This window comes from Colletotrichum lupini, chromosome 2, assembly GCF_023278565.1.
Source record: "Colletotrichum lupini chromosome 2, complete sequence".
In the NCBI taxonomy this organism is placed as follows: domain Eukaryota; kingdom Fungi; phylum Ascomycota; class Sordariomycetes; order Glomerellales; family Glomerellaceae; genus Colletotrichum; species Colletotrichum lupini.
Window position 1 is genome coordinate 4,463,447 of NC_064675.1, and position 17,527 is coordinate 4,480,973.

The following is a 17,527-nucleotide window of genomic DNA, read 5'->3' on the forward strand; positions in this document are numbered from 1 at the left end:
TCCCCCCTATATAGAAACCCACTGCCTCCTCCTGCTTTTGGACGTTTTGACCCTGTCGTCGATGATTGTGCTCCCACACTCCTGGGAATACTTTCAACATGCCCCAACCATCTAATGGCAAGTCGTCTGGTACGGCTTCAGGACCCATGATGGCGGACAACGATCGCGGGCTCGATACCAAAGCGGAGGTGGAGGTCAGTGGGCGCGAGATCAATCCCGCCGACTCTACCACCTCAAGATTCTCAGACCGTGACCCGGTCGAGGACTTGAAAGAGAGGCTCTCGCAATGGGGTGAGTCAAGTGTCTATCACGGCTATGATGATGAAGATGAGCAAGGGTCCGAACATGAACTTCTCTTAGATCCGAATCTGCCCGAAGAGTACGAGACGAGAATTCGTAACGCGGCATCGACGCCAATCGAAGAGGTCGACGATGAGTTGGCTATGAAGAGGGAGGAGGAGGAGGACTCACCGTATCCCGAAGTACGCGCAGCCGTTCGCAACTACGACGAAGATATGCCCTGCAACACCATCCGAGCCTGGACTATCGGTCTCATGTTGGTCACTGTTGGTGCCTCAATGAACACCTTGTTCTCACTACGACAGCCTTCCATCGGTCTTGGTCCTCTAATTGCGCAGATTATTGCATGGCCTATCGGTCAGGGTTGGGCCAAGGTGATGCCTACGAAGCAGTTCAAGACCTTTGGCATCAAGTGGAGCTTGAACCCGGGACCGTTCAACATCAAGGAGCACTCCATCATTGTCGTGATGGCTGGTGTCTCCTTTTCGGTTGCATACGCTACCGACATTATCCTGGCCCAGCTGGTGTTTTACAAGCAAGACTTTGGCATCGTCTTTCAACTGCTTCTCACCATTTCCACTCAGTCCTTGGGTTACGGAATTGCCGGCATCATGCGAAAGTTCCTCGGTGCGTACTCGTCAAGAAATTTCAGATTTAGGCTCGCTAACCTTACTATCAGTCTATCCGGCTGCTATGATCTGGCCCGGAAACTTGGTCTCCGTCACTTTGATGAATGCCATGTACGAGACGAATGACAGACCCGATCCCACTTTCATTGGTGGCAGCATGCCTCGATACAAGTGGTTCGGTATCATTGTTCTTGGCTCATTCTGCTACTATTGGATCCCCGGCTTCCTCGCGCAATTCCTTAGTATCATGGCATTCGCCACCTGGATTGCCCCGAACAATGTTATCATCAACCAGCTATTTGGTGGAACGAGTGGTCTGTCACTTCTGCCGTTGACTCTCGACTGGACTCAGATTTCCGGATTCGTTGGCTCCCCGCTCATTCCCCCATGGCACGCCATTGCCAACACCCTCATCGGTGTTGTTACCTTCTTCATCATCGGCTGCTCCGTCTTCCACTACAGCGGTGTGTGGTACGCTCAGTTCCTGCCCATGAGCGACTCGGGCACGTACGACAACACGGGTAACCCGTACAACACGTCTCGCATCCTTACCCCTCAGCTTACACTGAACGAGGAGGCGTACAAGAACTATTCACCGCTGTTCATCAGCACCACGTTCGCCATGTCGTACGGTCTGTCATTCGCTGCCATCGCTTCTTTGATCGTCTACACCTATCTGCACAACGGGAAGCAGATTTGGGCCCAGTACAGGAACAGCAACAAGGAGCAGCCCGATATCCACATGAAGCTCATGAGGAAGTACAAGGAGGCGCCGACTTGGTGGTACATGGGCCTCTTCGTGATCGTAAGTAACTTTGCTGGATTTTGTGGTCCGTCATCATGCACTAACACGCGTGCAGATGCTTGGTCTAGGTTTCGTGACTGTTCTGTACTACCCGACCAACCTGACCTGGTGGGCCTTCCTTTTGGCGGTGGCTATTTCGTTCGGCTTCTCGCTGCCCATTGGCATTATTCAGGCTGTCACGAACAACCAGATTGGTCTGAATGTGTTGACGGAGTTCATCTACGGCTACATCCAACCCGGGCGACCTCTCGCACTCATGATGTGAGTTACACTGTGTTCTAATCGACTTTCATCGACTCGTTTTGTGCTGACAAGTTACACAGCTTCAAGACTTTTGGCTACATCACCATGTCCCAGTCCCTCAGCTTCGTCTCTGACTTGAAGTTTGGCCACTACATGAAGATCCCGCCAAGAACCATGTTCATGTGCCAAGTCGTCGCAACCACCTTCTCCTGCTTCATCCAGATCGCCGTGCTCAACGCCGCGTTGAAGAACATCCCCGATGTCTGCACGCCGCACCAGGAGAACAAGTTCTCTTGCCCGGGCGGCCGCGTCTTCTTTGCCGGTACGTCGTCCCTATCCCCCAACCCACTCCCTCCCGTATCACAAAACTAACAGCCCCCGTCCACAGCATCCGTAATTTGGGGTCTCATCGGTCCCGCCCGCATGTTCTCCCCGGGCCAAGTCTACTCCGGCCTCTTCATCTTCTTCGGCCTCGGCGCCATCCTCCCCGTAATCTTCTACTTCGCCGCTCTCAAGTGGCCCAAGTCTCCCGTCAAGTACCTCATGGCGCCCCTCATCTTTGGCGGTGCCGGCGCCATCCCCCCCGCGACGCCCCTCAACTACCTCTCCTGGGGCATCGTCGGCTACGTCTTCCAGCACCACATTCGCAAGAAGCATTTTGGCTGGTGGTCGCGCCTCAACTACCTCACCTCGTCGGGTCTCGACCTCGGCCTGGCGCTCGCCACGCTCGTCATCTTCTTGGCTTTCACGCTTAACAAGATTGAGCCACCTAAATGGTGGGGTAACGATATCGTGACTGCAACGATGGACGCGCAGGGCACGGCTATCCAGGCGACGCCCGCGCCTGGAACAAAGTTTGGTCCGACAAGCTGGTGAGTATCGACAATAGCTTTCGGCGTCAAAATAGGTTTAAAAGAGGGACTTGTATCACTAAAGAGCCGTAAAACACAGGGAACACTAGGAGAGAGACATGGGGACATGTCCCATGTTCCATGTTGCTCCTGCCTATTCCCCCCCAATTTTGTAAAGGGTGTTTGCTTGGAAAGACCCAGTGGACATTGGATACGGATGATTAAATGGGTAGAAGGGCTGGTTACCACGAATATTAAGGATGGATTATTTATTGTGTATACTCTCTATTTCACGCGAGTTAAGTCTAATTTCTACTTTCCGCTTTGCATAATGGATGGTCCAAAGATTCGTGCATGTGGCAAGAGACACGACACGTCCAAGCATATCTACATATTATCCTCTTGTGTGACGACACAAAGAGGGTGATGTAGGTTGTGAAAAGAGCACTTCGTGAGAGCACGCGTTCGGGATCATCAATGGCGTCGTCTTCCTGAGATAGACGTCACCCAAGGACACTTTCGATTTCAGAGATGGGTAAACGTCTTTCACCTAGTGAGTACACGGCTCAACACGGTCGTTTGGCGTCTTCACGAAGGTGAAGCTGTCTGTTTGACATAAACGTCGGCAAGCCTATCCCGCCAAAAATTGGCTAGATTTTCATCAAGTTCGGAGCATCGCGATACGCCAGTGACACCTCGACATCCTTACGCCTGCGCCTCGGTACGCACATCGGTCAACGACTTCAGCCGGGCTACGCCTCGACGCCACAAGACAGCCCAGAAGCACACGAAGGGACAGGCTATCGTTCAACTCGACGGCACCATGGACCGTCATCACATGACTAGTCCGCGCTATGAACAAGGTACTTCATGATTTATTTCACTCGAGTCTCGGGCCCTAATGCAAGCTCGGCATTCCGAGCCCGAGAGTGGGAGAGAAACACGCAGATCTCACATCTAGGATCTCGGGGACCCGAAACCAACGACGTCGCAGCGGTAGTGGGCTGATAATGTGTTTACCGCACGCTCCTCCTCCTCCTCCTCCTCCTCCTCCTCCTCCTCCACCTTGGCATAGGGATCATGGATAGACAACCTGGGCAATAGAAACGGAGAACTGAAAGAAAAAAAAGACGACTTTTGATGGGTGGGACCCGGGTACGAAATGTTCCAACGCGCGCGCGGCGGGTTATTTATTGGCGCTAACGATTCGGGGGTCTTGAGCCGCCGGGGCCGTTGGGTGGATCCCTTACGGGGTCGGCCGCGGTTCGGCGGGGCGGAGCGCGGGCAACACGCGCCTCGCAGGGACCCGACCTGGACGTCGTAGTGTGAGTGGGGGGGGGGGGGAGACCAATTTTTGTTTGCCGTTCCATTGACTCTCGAAAGTGGCACCGGTGGGTTGCTTTTCTGTCGGGGGCGAAAAGTGCCAGTGATGATGGAGTCGCTTTGAAGTGGAGCTCGCTCTCTGTTTCGACTTTTGAGCGTTGTTTCCTGTAAGCAGATCATGTTTAAGTCTGGAACGGATTTCATCTGAAAGAGTGCGAGCATTGATTGGCAAAGCGGCATACATGAAAACGGGATTCGCTGTCGTAAACGAGCTGTGAGTTTGGACTTTGTGTCGTCTTAATCAACGAGGCTCCTCAACAAGGGCAGAACTTCTTCCAAACAGGACACAAATATCCGTGCTTCAGCCGGAACCAGGGAAAAGCTTTTTTCTGCTTGCGGAGAGTCCGCGGTTAGCCACGCCCGGTCGAGTACGGATACGTCTTGGAGATTTCAAAAGTCTGATATATTGCCAAGAAAATGAACGGGATTACCAGTCCCCTCCCAAAATCCAATGCCGCAATACGAAATACCGGCCGAATGGGTGGATCCAGCTACAGCTGACATCGTCTTTTCGAATTGTCATTACGAATCGCCTGCAGGCTTGAGAGATGCCGGCCGGAGTGGGGGAGGAGGATGAGATTTCCATGGGCTTTTCAAAGTTCAAGCTTCTTGATGTGGGCTTTCGGCAACAGTAGCTTCTTCGGGGATCCAAGAGCCGCAGGTCCCCAACCTTTTTGAATTCTTGTTGGCTGCCGTTGATGCCAATGTTGCATCCTTTATTTGGCCGAGTTTGCCCATTGTCGAAATGGAGCGAGTTGGTGAACGCCACGGCAGGCCCTGTCAAAGTCTGCGGAACCGGGTACAGCAACCAACGGCAGTTTGGCTGGGTCCCGTGCCGTAACCCCCGGCGGCCTCACTTGAAGCTCATGATGTAAGCAGTATGAAGTCGTTCGATGCATACACTGCATACATGACTGCATATGCCCCTTTGACCGAGTGTTCCCGGGGGCAGGCAACAACGGCCACATTGATGCGGCCAAATGCGATGCAACTTCGGTCCAGCCACTCTTTCCCACTTTATTTTGACATCCGCATACAGAGCTAGAGTTGCTGCTGCATTGTTTGTGAACACAGGTAAACTGACCTGTGGCCCCCCCGGTTACCTGACCTGACCAAGGAAAAGGGACGTGACCTGAGCGCTCTTCTGATTGGCCCGTGGAAAATAAGTGGGTCCAGCTGACCTAATTCTAAACTAATCTTAAAGTAATCTAGAATTAATTCAGAACTAATTTAGACATATTTCAGAATTAATTCTATATTATAATTTAAAAATATCAAAATATACTTATTTTAATATAAAAAATATATTCTTTTAAATATATTCTTTTAAATATATTATAATAATTTATATATGTAATAATTAATTTAGATATAAAAAGTAAAGTTTTGAATTTTGAAAATTTATTTTAAAATATATTTTAAAACTAATTTAGAATTAGTTTAGAATTAATTTAGAACAAATTTAGAACTAATTTCGAACTAATCCTTATTAAATTTTAAAACTTAGTAATAGTTTATTTTTAAATATTAATTTTTATAATATTAATTCAATTAAGATATTATAAAAATATATATATAAATAGTTTAATTTAATAATAAAGTGTTAATATTAAAAATAACTTATATATTATTAATTTTTATTTATTAATATTAGTTTAATCCAGAATTGATTTAGAATCGATTCTAAATTAATTTAAAGATAGTTTTTTTTAAAAATGCTAGCTTTAGTTATTTATAATATATAAAATACTTTTTAAAAATTATTATTATATATATATAATTATTTAATATTATAGTTAATATATATTCTTAATTAATTTAGAATCGATTCTGAACTATATCTAGATCACCTACGGAGTGGCACGGGCCATACTCACGTGAAGATGTGGGGCGGTCAGCTAACACCCCCCCCCCCCCCCACAGGTCAGTTTACCTGTGTTCACGCATTGTTTGCACTTTTGTCATGTGCTCGAACCGTGTCACGCATGTCGCTATGTCATAGAGTATAGATGAAGGATGGGATCAGGATCAGGATCGGTGCTAACATGCCCCCTTACATGACAGATTCAACCCGCCTCCAGTTTCTCCCTCTCTTTTCTAGAACCATGCCTGGAATGCCACCGAATGCTGAGCTTGCTTATTCCTTCTTTCCCGGGTTTTTTTTTCTCTTTCTGCCCGAGTCTCCACGCCGGTATGCATAGATCGTACGAAGAAATATAGGGCCGAGACTTTCTCCAATTTGGCATCACTGATTAGCGACTACGGATTGGCTGTTACCTCACGGGTTCGCCGTTGGAGTACCACCACCACCACCACCACCACCAGTCTCACACCGCCCTCCCCAGTTCCAACGCCGCCTAGAAACGGCCTCCTCCGAAGAAAGCTGTCAGTCGCGCGCGGCTCACGCTAATTAGTCACTGGATAGAGGTGGGAAGCTAATTTGCCCTACCAACACCATACCCCCGTATCTGGAATGACATTCCAATCGAAGTTGCCGCCAAAACCGTCGCGGGACTCCCGCGAGACTTCGAGAAGAAGACGCCCCCTAACCTTCCCTCCCCTGTCATGTCTTGCTAGTTGTCTTCCCAAATGTCTCACCGTGAAGAAGGAGCGTGGAAAGAAGCAGAACAGGTCGAAGGAAACTTGGGAGAAGCTGAGGAGGAGAGGGCCGGAGTCTGAGACACGTGGCGGTGATCTATCGTGATCCCGCGCAATCAAGGGGCGGATCTCCCGGGGTCCACATGCCCCCAATTGATTATCGAAGTCCCTGGTAATGTCAACGTCGTCGTACGGACTCAGAATCGTGAACAACAGCAGGTGTCCGTAGGGGAAATGACACCATGGACGGAACTCAGCTGTCAGCCTCATCTCCAACTGCATTAGTGTGACTTGATAGTGTGTCGAGCAGCTGAGTAGTTGAATCAACGCTACAGGGCTGGTGCTCCTGGCGCTAGATATACGGTAGCGCTCCTCGTGGCCCCCGAGGGACCGCCATCTACGCCTCGCATCAAGTCCCAACGGGGAGTCTAGACTCCGCCAGAGCGCTGTGGCGGCCACGCTCTTCGTTGGTGCCGGAAACTTTGTTCCTGAGCCGGCCCCCAACATTGCGGCTCAAGTCCACAGTATTCGCAGATAGCACAGGTGGAGGATACTCGGGCGCCGTCAAGCCGCTGGTGCGAAAAGGGGGGCCAGGGAGTCCGGGCCGGCCGGCTCGGAGTTTTGACGGCCGGCCGGTCGAAAGCACCACCAGCTAAGGACCAAGGTACTGAGCTGGGTTTCCCATAGTAAATCTAGCCACTAGATATGGTTCCCGAAAACGAGAAGAGAGTAGCCGCATCCAGCCTATCATATCGTTCGTCTTCTTGTTTCTGCTCTGTGCCCGTCGAACAGTGATCTCTTGACGTCTGCCTCCAGAAACTGAGCATATTGGGTCTGTGAATCTCTGACGAAGGGACCGATCTCTGCATCTCAATCATTAGACGAGCTTCATCCTAGACCCAAGACGCACATCCTTACACATTACGGTCTCGTCTTAACGGAGTGGCCACCAGTGAAGACTTTCTGACTCAACTAGGAGAACCAACTCGCGGCAGGTGCTTTTCTTCACTTCCTCAACGACATCGAACCGAACCGAACCGAAACCCAACTCCTCCCTCGATACTCCCCGCCCCCAAGCCTCTCGTCGACGAGATTACCCTAATGGAACCTCTAGTTCAAAACGCCGACGACCGCCTCCTCTTCCTCCTCCTACTCCTCTTCGACCCGGTCCCACCTCATCTCTCCTCTGTCCTTGACCCCTTGATGGCGAGGAGGAGGAGGAGGAGAACAATGACGACGACAACGACAACGACTATAGCAAGCCGCTTCTTGGGGGCCAGTAATCCGCCGACTACAAAAAAATATACCTTGAAGATAACCCCCCCCCCCCTTTTTGCAGCGAGATCATGGGCAGCATCAAGTCGACTACGAGCCTGTCTCGCAGTTGAGCAAAAAGAGAGAAAAAACCTTATAAAATTGACAGAAGTGACAAATAAGAGCATTGCAATATCCTCCGTAGCTACAAAGGTAATCTAGTATCTAGTCAGACACGCAGCCTTACTTCTCGTCGGTTGCCGAAATGAAAGCAAATAACATGAAACTTTCTGGTATTCTCTAGCCCGGTGTAGAGCTTTTCCTTTAGTGTTTTCCCACTTAACTTTGTTGCTTGGCATTATTCATCCCTTTTCCCCCGAGTCTCCAACTTCTATCATCGCGACCGGTAGTCCGGCCCTCGTAGCAGTAAAATACAGTACTCGTCACAATGGCTCCTCCGAAACGAATCAGAAGTCAACTCATGACGTTGAAACACCTCTTCGTTTCCCCCTAATCTAGGTTTTGTTGAATAGAAATGATTGCCTTCCTCGTCATCCTCTGGGTATCTTTGCTGCCTCCAAAATCACTTTTCTGTGCCCTCAGGCTTGGCTCGACAAATATGCTGCTGGCTGTCATATCCACTGCAGACCAGGTGCCCCAAAATGCTTCCAGAACTACCCATACTAGGAGTATTCTGCCGGAACGTACATTGGTACACTGGGGGCCGTGTACCCCGGAGGCCCGGCCGCTGGCACCCCAGCACCGTTAGGACCGCCAGGCACAACGTAGTTCGCAAAGCCTTGAAACTGCTGCTGGCCGGGGCCTTGCGCAGAGAACACAGGTGCGTTCACGGTCGGAGCTGCAACCGCGGCTACCGCGACGGGAGGCGCTCCGGCGCCAGCTGGCACCGCTGCCCCCGACGCATGAGGCCCTCTAGATATTGCGTTGGGCACAGCTGACCAGCCCCAAAGCTGATCGAACTCGAGCTCTCCATCACCTGTGTCCGAGTCACCACCCATCCGCGCACTTTGGTCACCCTGTGACATGCTGGGGGTACTACCGGCCGGCGAGGCGACGGCTGACGGGCCTGTAGACGTAGGAAAGCTATGGTCCGTCTTCATTGACAGCGGCGGTGGCGCCATTGGCTTGGCTTTGTTTCCTGTCATGCCCGATACTGTGGCAGCCAGAGAATTCTTACGCGAAGACTTGAAGATGGTGCCAATGGGGTCGTTGAGGGATGTCGGGGAAAGCATTGGGGGCGCGGGCATGGCTGGCTGCTCGGTCTTTTTCTGTTGTAATTCGTAGACGACGTTGCGGAAAGATGTGAGGATGAAGAGGAGTCGACTAGCCTGCGGGTCGCTGGTAGCACAATACCGCATAATAGCAATGGTATTAGATATCGAGGCCGCGTAAGTCGGGTTGGGGTATATAGATGCAAATTCGTTACTCAGGATGACGAGTGAGGCAGCGAAGAGAAAGTAGCTGGGTGAGATGTTAGCATAATGCAGTTTGCAGTCCATTTCGTATTTACATACAGAACAAAGGGGTTTCGTTGAGGAAGGTAGTTGCTCTCAAACGCCTTTTGCACGTAGATGATTGTCTGGTTAGAAGCGTGTAAGCATGCCTCGCAATACTTTGACATGCGGTTGATCCAGCGGGGGACCGGGAGAGCAAGGCCGCTTCGCTCGCCGTGAACTTTACTCAAAAGGCAGAGAAAAAATGGACGAGTCAGTAAGAGAATAGAGTGGCAGTATAAGAGGTTGACATGCAGAGCCGCGATGCCCTGAGCGGGGTTGCTGGGATCGGCGGCCACCCGCCCACCCGCCAATTCGGGGCTCAGAGTAGTGTACCAGGTGTTGCACTGCTCCCAGATGTCTTGAGCGAGGCGGACCGAAATTCGCCGGCGGGCGTAGATCTTCTTGAGAATCTGCCCAACGATCCGACAAGATCGCACGGCGGCGTCGAGCCCATCATCGGGATCCGTAACACGGATCAATTCCCCTTGGGAGTTTTTTTCAAACACCAAAAGCGCATCTACAGAGCACTCTTCTTCGTCAATGGCGACCGGTCGGCCTAGTGATGCCGCGAGAAACCGATCGAGAACGAATAGACTTCTCCAGAGGTTACGGCGGAGCCGAATCTCCTCGCCATTGAAAATAAAGTGGTTCTCGTGGACCCTGTGTAAGCCAAGAGCAAAGCCAGAACGGACCGCCATTCCTAAAAGATGAAAGCATTAGCTATGATGTTCCGCACGGGATAGCTGATTATGGCCTCACCAAAGTAGGCGTACGCTGCGTTACGTTTGGATATCGCTAGCATATAGACAGCCATCAATGACAGTGCCTGCACAGACCAAAAGTCTGCATCTTCAAATCCGGAAATGGGGTCGCCAAGAGCTTTGGCACTCCTGAAGAATAGCTCGGCGCGGTCATATCGACTTGCTCGGAGCTTTTTGAAAATCACGTCTTCTTTGCTACCGGGAAGCGGTGTCCCCAAGACGGTGCCGATAGCAAAGGTCAAATGCAATAGGCAGAGGAAAGAAGATTGCGCTGCCAATGGATCTGTGTAGCAGGCTTCCACGGACTCTTCAAATGCTGCTCTGTTAAAGACCTCGATCAGGCCGTGAGTCTATAGCAAGTCAGCAACCAAACCTCATAAGCGTCGTACCGAGTACTCAGAGGAATCGCATACGTTCGTAAAGAAGGAGTCCAGCAGAGCGTTGGCTGTATCCCTGTCGGGCAGGATATGTGGAGGCCGAATGCTATCCGGGATAGCACTGGTCGCCTCCATGATCTTATGGCGGCTAGGGTCCAGGGTAAAGTCGCTGGGCCCAACGCTCGCCTCCACAATCATTCGTATGAGCTGTAGGTAAGCCAACGAGGCCGAGTCGCCAACGTAGACTGATCGTATGATTAGTTACAAGATAAATACAACGCCCTGGCATAGGATACATACGGAGTCTGCCTGTAGGATCCTGCAACATTCTGGTAGATTGCATAAGCGATGTCTCTTCATCAGGTCCTGAAGCGGTGCTGTGCCTGGAGCGAATGTCGAACTCGCGGTCTACTCCCAGCATTTCATGGTCCTGTTCGATAGATGGCTTTATATCAGATCCGGCGGCTGGTTTCGCATCGTTGACTGGTTGGTTCGGTCTCGAGTCCCATGGGGTCGTGGCCGCCGCGGGGCTCTCAGATGTGAGTGAGCCATCTGGGGCTGTTGGCTTCACCGTCGGTAGTTCTTCAATATTGCGACGCTTGGAAGGAGAAGCTAATTGGTCCGGGGCGGTCTGCTCGGAGCCATTGCTAGTCGTGTATGTACACTGAAGACTCCTCTTGGTACAAGTGCCGCAAGGGCGAGCACCGTTGCACTGTCAAGTATCGGTCAGCGACTGGAAAGTGACTTGGCGACTAACGTGATGCGGGAGGTGAACCGGACAAGGTCTCGGAAAATTGCAAATAGCTAGCACTTGCCGAGCTTGAGGTCATTCAGATAGACCGGGATGCGGTGTACACGAGGCCGGCAAGGCGGTAACCCGTTGTCGATCGGTACTGGGGCACTTCATGGGATGAACCAATGATCCTGGGAAGTCTGTGACCAGATCGTCGGGTTGCCCACAAAGACATGCCTTGACGAGGGGCACCCCGGGTGCTGGAAGAGATGCCCCGTTTAAGGGTCCAGCAAATTGAGCAACGAGTGCGAAATGTGCTGCAAGAAACAGCTCGGAAAACAGATGGAGAATGGTGTATCTGCATGGATGCCCACCACCCACTTGGATGGACCGGACTTAGTTGGCAATGTAGCATTGACAATCAAGGCAGAGAGGGGAGCTTGCACGATTAAAGTGTATTTTTTGTCGAATTGTGAGGCCACGATCAACGCGGTCAGAGGATACGTCGCCATATCGGGCCGGAGAATTCCCCCAACAAGAGATATTTCCCGATACATAAGCCAGGTTTTTCAGTGATGGGCAGTCTGAATCCCCATTCATGGCAATTGGAATGGGATTGTACTTGGTTCTTCTGGCAACTAGCCGAGACCGGCGCGAGGAAATGGTGGGGAGTTGTCAAGACGTTTTGGCAACGCCACGGAGGGAGCTCTAGGTATGCCGGTACTAAGAGCACTAATAATATGACAGCTGGGGTAAAATGTGATGGACTGGGAAGCGAGTAGGACAATGTGGAAAGAAACAACAACAACAAAGGGTGACGATAGTGCTGGTCGGCCAGGCTTGAATTCGGGCTCTACCACGAACAGAAAACAAGAGTTGGGTGCACCAGGAACGTGGGGGATGGGGAAAAGAGGATGCTTACCTTTTGCTTTCGTCGCTTACACGTGTCACAGGCCTGTGCAGTCCGTTGGCGCTTGTCATCTGGGACCTTGGGTCGGGTCATTGTCGAGGATGTTGATGCATCAGCCGACGGTCCATGGACCCTGGATGATGCCCGTTATCCGACGAGAAGACGATGTGGAGTTGGAGATCGGAGCAGCAGCGGCCGCACCAAGACCAAAAATGTCGCAGCGGCGGGGATGGCGGGGGAGGGCGGAACTAGGCGGGAGCTGTTTCGAGGGTATACACTACAGCCTACAGGTAACTGTAAGTGTACAAGCTGTCCCGAAAGGTGAACTGTAGAGAGGCGGATAGCAGCAGACAGCGGGTGCGGATAAGTGTAAGCATAGGCATGCTCATGCTTCCCTCTCACTGCAATAAGGTAAGTTGACGGGAATGACGGGCGAAGGCAGCGGGTAGGAGATGAGGGTGCGGAAGCCGCAGCCGTAGAGACGGTTCCGTGCTCTGCCCCCGGGGGGCGGGAAGCTAGTAAGGGTCGGTTCTTCAAGCAAGCTTTTCTGACATGTTCCGACGACAGACAAGCAAGCTCGCTGGACGATGATGGGCAGGCGAGGATAACCGCAAGTGGGGAGCTTGAGCTTTCGGATATGGGGGGGTTGTTACTTTAAAGAGCAACACCCCAAGGTACGTGATAATGAGATGTGACGAGGGAAGCAGCAAATGTCAACTTGTGTTATGCCGCGCCGGTTTGGCTTGCTGCGGGTGAGCAGGAAAGGATAGGGCTGGGGAGGACTGGAATCCAAGCTGGGCAGGACAAGACCAGTGAGATGGTATGGGAAAGAGATGGAGGGGACCGCCGTTACGGCAGGCGGATATCGGCGATGGCGGGGAACGACGGGTGGAAGGACGGACGTGGACGTGGGCGTATGAGAGACAAGTAGAGCAAGGCCGGACGAGAATGAGGAAAGGGTAGAGAGAGGACTGGGCGGGCGAGGGAGGGAAGGGCGAGACTTTGATCGGATATGGGACAATCGACCAGTCCAAGAGACTCATTCAAAAAAATGGGCAAAAGTACGAAGGACGCGCGCTTGTTACGCCCAACGCAAGTCAGGCCAGGTGAAGGGGACGGGGGAGTCGGGGGACTGGGGTGAGCGAGCTACTTGGACTGGAGCCCTTCAGGGAAGCAGGGTCGTTGCCACACTACACAGCCACAGGCTGTGTACCACAACTGGTAGCGACCAGCCATAACTATACATAGGGGCTTCTGCCTACATTAGGGGCTTCTACCCACATTAGGGGCTTCTACCCACATTACTTAGAAAAATCAACCACTACTTAACATATTATATTAACCCTACCTTTACCCTTAGTAATCTAGTAGCATAACTTATAATACGACTTAATACTAAGAATTTCTTTTTTATTAGCTTATTATAACTAAGATTTAATTTACTAAATAATCCTTACTTTATTCTTATAAAAATATAATTAATAATAGCTAAGTTAAAAGCTAAATAACTACTACGTTTTTATATTAATAATATAAACTACCCCTACGTAGCAAGAGTTATAGATATTAATTAATATTACGTAACGCGGGTATTATAATAAGCTAACTAAATTATTAATACTCATATTAATAAAGTCGAGCTAAACTACTTTATTAAATTTTTAAAATTAGTACGAGGAGTTAATATAGTAATTTAATAAATTTATATCGTAAAGTTCGATTACTAACCAACGTTATTTAATAATACTTATTTAATAACTCTTATTTAATTATAGTCGTTACTTATTATACTTTTAGTATTAATAGTAATACGTATTACTAACCTAAATAACTACTTCGATTTAAAAAGTCTTATTACTAACCTAAGTAATTACTATTTACGCCCTTTTTTATTTAGTAATTACGATAAGTTAGTAAAGCTTTTTAAAATAGCGAACGGTAATATAAACGGTAATAACTAGCTTATAAGTAATAATAACCCGATTAATAGTTTTTTTATTAATATAATTACTTAAATTATTATAATAATAGCCTTAACTATAAATAATATAAATAATAATAATAACGGTAGCTAATAATTAACTCCTAGACCTAATAATAATTCATTTATACCCCTAAAGCTAAAAAAGATTAAATACTTCGATTTAACTAATTATAATAATTCGAAATATAATATTATTTCTAATACTAAGTTTACTACTTATACTAACGTTTATATTTTTTATAATAAGCTTTAATATCTTATAATAACTGGAAATAACGTAGTTATTAAAAAAGTATAATCGTTTTATTTACTAAGTATAGCGTTAATATAATATATTACTAAGCTTATATAACTAAAACGACTAGCTCTATTTAATTATAAAATATAAGTTATTACTAAGACTCTATAAAAGCGGTTTAAATAAAATTCCTCTAAAGCCCTTAACGTATTATATATATTAAAACTTATAATTAAGGACCTTATTAATAAATATATAATTAAACTATTTATATAAATAATAATTTATAACGTACGAAATACGGAGATTAACGACGTTTAAGTATAACTTAGAATTATTTTTAAAGCTCTTAATAGTAAAATCTAAGTATAAATAAAAAAGCTAACGGTAATAATAACCCTAGCTTAGTTCTTAAATTACCTCGATAATAAAAAAAATATCTTAATTTGCATAGCTAAGGATAAATATCCTATATAAAATAATTACTAAATATAATAAATAATAACGAGCTTTTTATATAATAATAACTTAGTCCCCAAACTAAGGTTAGTTTTATAAAAAAAAGGATATTAAAATACTCCCTATTTATTATAAAGACCGGAGTTTAATAATTACTAGCTAAACTATAATTATTAATAGTTTAATAAGTAATTTAATTATTATAAAAGGGATCTCGAAGTAGGTTAGAACGCTATTATATTAACCTAATTAACTTAAAGACTTAATATAAAGAGGGAAAAAATAGAATAGTAAATAGAAGCTAGCGAGCGGGCCCTTTAGGCCTAGCGGTTTAGCTTGTTATATAATTATTAAGAGCTTAGCCTCGTAGCCTAAGGCTAAGCTACGGGGCCTATAGGGGCCCTAATACTTATTATTATAATATTACCCCCTCCTCTATACTAAAGGGTACTATTTATAATACTAAAAAATAAACTTCCTAATTACCCTTTATTCTAGCGAATTTATAGTTATAATTACTATTATTATATTATCGTCGTCCCTTAGTAATAGTAAATTACTAGTTACGGTAGCTTTTATTTATATATCTAGGTTTTATAGCGGACCCTTAGTAATTAAGTATTAGTAATAGAACGTTTATAACGCCGCTAGTATATACCTAAAGCTCTTTATGTTATATTATATTAGATCCGTATTATATCCTTTTTAATCCGCTTAGTACTATAGCTTTCTTTTATATAAGTATAACTTAACTATTTTAAAAACCTTATACTCTAGCTCGCCGTCGTTATTAATAATTAGTAGCAATAGCTCTTAGTTCTACTTAAGTAATAAGTCGTTAGTAGCCTTCCTTAGCTTACTTAAGTAAAAGACTAGGTATACCCGGCTACTTATTAATAATTTTATAACTTATATACCCCCCTATCCGGCGCTAATAATAGGCTATAGGCCGGCTTATAGTTATTATAATTTATTTACGTTAGTAGATTTTTAATACGAAGTATTAACGAAGACCCGATCTCCCGTTTTTAGGTTATTTAGGTATTAACAATAGTTAGTATACTTTTTATATTATATTTAAGTAACCTTTATATTACCCTTAGTAATCTCCTAGGCCTTATATATCTTTTAAGCTATACGCTACGCATTAATATAATTTAGCTTTTCTTTTATAAAGCCGAATTAGTAAGTTCGCTTAGACTAATTAAAAGAAAGCTATAATTAATAACTAAATTCTATTTTGTATAATAATAGCCCCGTAGTCTCGCTAAGCTAAGTAATATAAGTAAAGTTAACTATAGGTAATATATCGCTCTAATTATCTTAGTATTAGTTAACTAGTAATCTTAACTACTATAAAATATACTAGTTTAATACCTCTATTTAGCTATCCGTTTGCGGGTAATTTATTATTAATAGTTATAGCCTAACTCTATAAATTTTATAAAGCTCCCTTTAGAAATTAGAAATAAATTAGGGGCCTCGGTCCGACGTAATAGTTTTTAATAAGCTAAAGATAGGTAGTACCTATTTATAGAATATTTAGCTTATATCTTTTATTATAGTAGTTTTATAATAAGGAATAGATATTACCCTTTTACCTAGGTAGTTTATTACTATTTATATATTATTAAATCTTTTTTAATTAGTGGGGATAGTTATAAAGTTAGTAAAAATATATTACTACGAGTAGTTGGGTATTAGTAGTAGTCTTAGCTCCCCTAGGGGTTTATTACGTAGCTTTTATAACTAGTAGTAAGTATAGTAGTTCTATATATATTAATAAGTATTTACTATTAAGCCCGGCTAGTAATATTATTATTTAATTATTTTTATAACCTTATTATGCCCTAGGTAGGCGAGGAGTTTTTATTTATAGACTTTATAAATAACTATAGTACGGAGGTTCTCTTTCTTGGGTATTATAAGCTTCCCGTTTATTACTAATAATCCGTTATCTTAAATAAACTAGCGCTCATATCCTTTAGCTACTAATACTTATATTAGCATAAGAGACGTTATAATAGGGTCCCTATTAAGCTTTAGAATCTTCTCTATTAGTAAGTACCCCTAGAGCTCGTTTTTTAATAAAAGTAAGCTAATTATAAACTATAGTTAGCTAATAATAGCACTTAATAGCGCCCGTAGCTCCGTTACGATATTAAGAAATAATAATCCTAGTAATAAAAAGACTTATATCTTATTAGCCTTTTTTAATACTTACTAAGTACAGATATCTTTCGTTTTTTACGAGAGGGTATTAGCTAGTACGTTTTCTTTCTCTAAGTAGTAATAAATCTAAAAATTAAAGTCTGCTAATATACTAACTTAGTAAGCTTATTATAAGTTAAGTAAGCGCTTAGTTATAAAGAATAGTAATAACTAATAATTTATAATAATATCAAACTTATATTTATAGCTCACGAGCTCTGCGCACTATTCTTTTAAGTATAGTATTATTATTAATATTTCTTTATTATAAATA

The 17,527-nt window shown here is 45.7% G+C and overlaps 3 protein-coding genes across 3 annotated transcripts; 1 reads left to right on the top strand and 2 right to left on the bottom strand.

The window, feature by feature from the left end:
• Nucleotides 1-98: 98 nt before the first annotated feature.
• CLUP02_03660 (OPT family small oligopeptide transporter) lies at nt 99-3,053 on the top strand (the record flags this gene model as incomplete). The annotated part of the gene is made up of 6 exons (XM_049282678.1): nt 99-927; nt 980-1,734; nt 1,790-1,995; nt 2,058-2,299; nt 2,366-2,849; nt 2,939-3,053. The coding sequence occupies 6 exons, from the start codon at nt 99-101 to the stop codon at nt 3,051-3,053; spliced, it is 2,631 nt and encodes an 876-aa protein (XP_049139821.1).
• A 3,436-nt stretch (nt 3,054-6,489) lies between these two features.
• On the bottom strand, nt 6,490-7,316 carry CLUP02_03661 (uncharacterized protein; the record flags this gene model as incomplete). The annotated part of the gene is made up of 2 exons (XM_049282679.1): nt 6,490-6,594; nt 6,672-7,316. 2 exons carry the CDS (start codon nt 7,314-7,316, stop codon nt 6,490-6,492), a joined length of 750 nt encoding a protein of 249 aa, XP_049139822.1.
• A 1,430-nt stretch (nt 7,317-8,746) lies between these two features.
• Nucleotides 8,747-12,432, bottom strand: CLUP02_03662 (fungal specific transcription factor domain-containing protein; the record flags this gene model as incomplete). Its single annotated transcript, XM_049282680.1, has 6 exons — nt 8,747-9,545; nt 9,599-10,280; nt 10,340-10,691; nt 10,755-10,963; nt 11,019-11,430; nt 12,394-12,432. The coding sequence occupies 6 exons, from the start codon at nt 12,430-12,432 to the stop codon at nt 8,747-8,749; spliced, it is 2,493 nt and encodes an 830-aa protein (XP_049139823.1).
• Between the last annotated feature and the right edge of the window lie 5,095 nt (nt 12,433-17,527).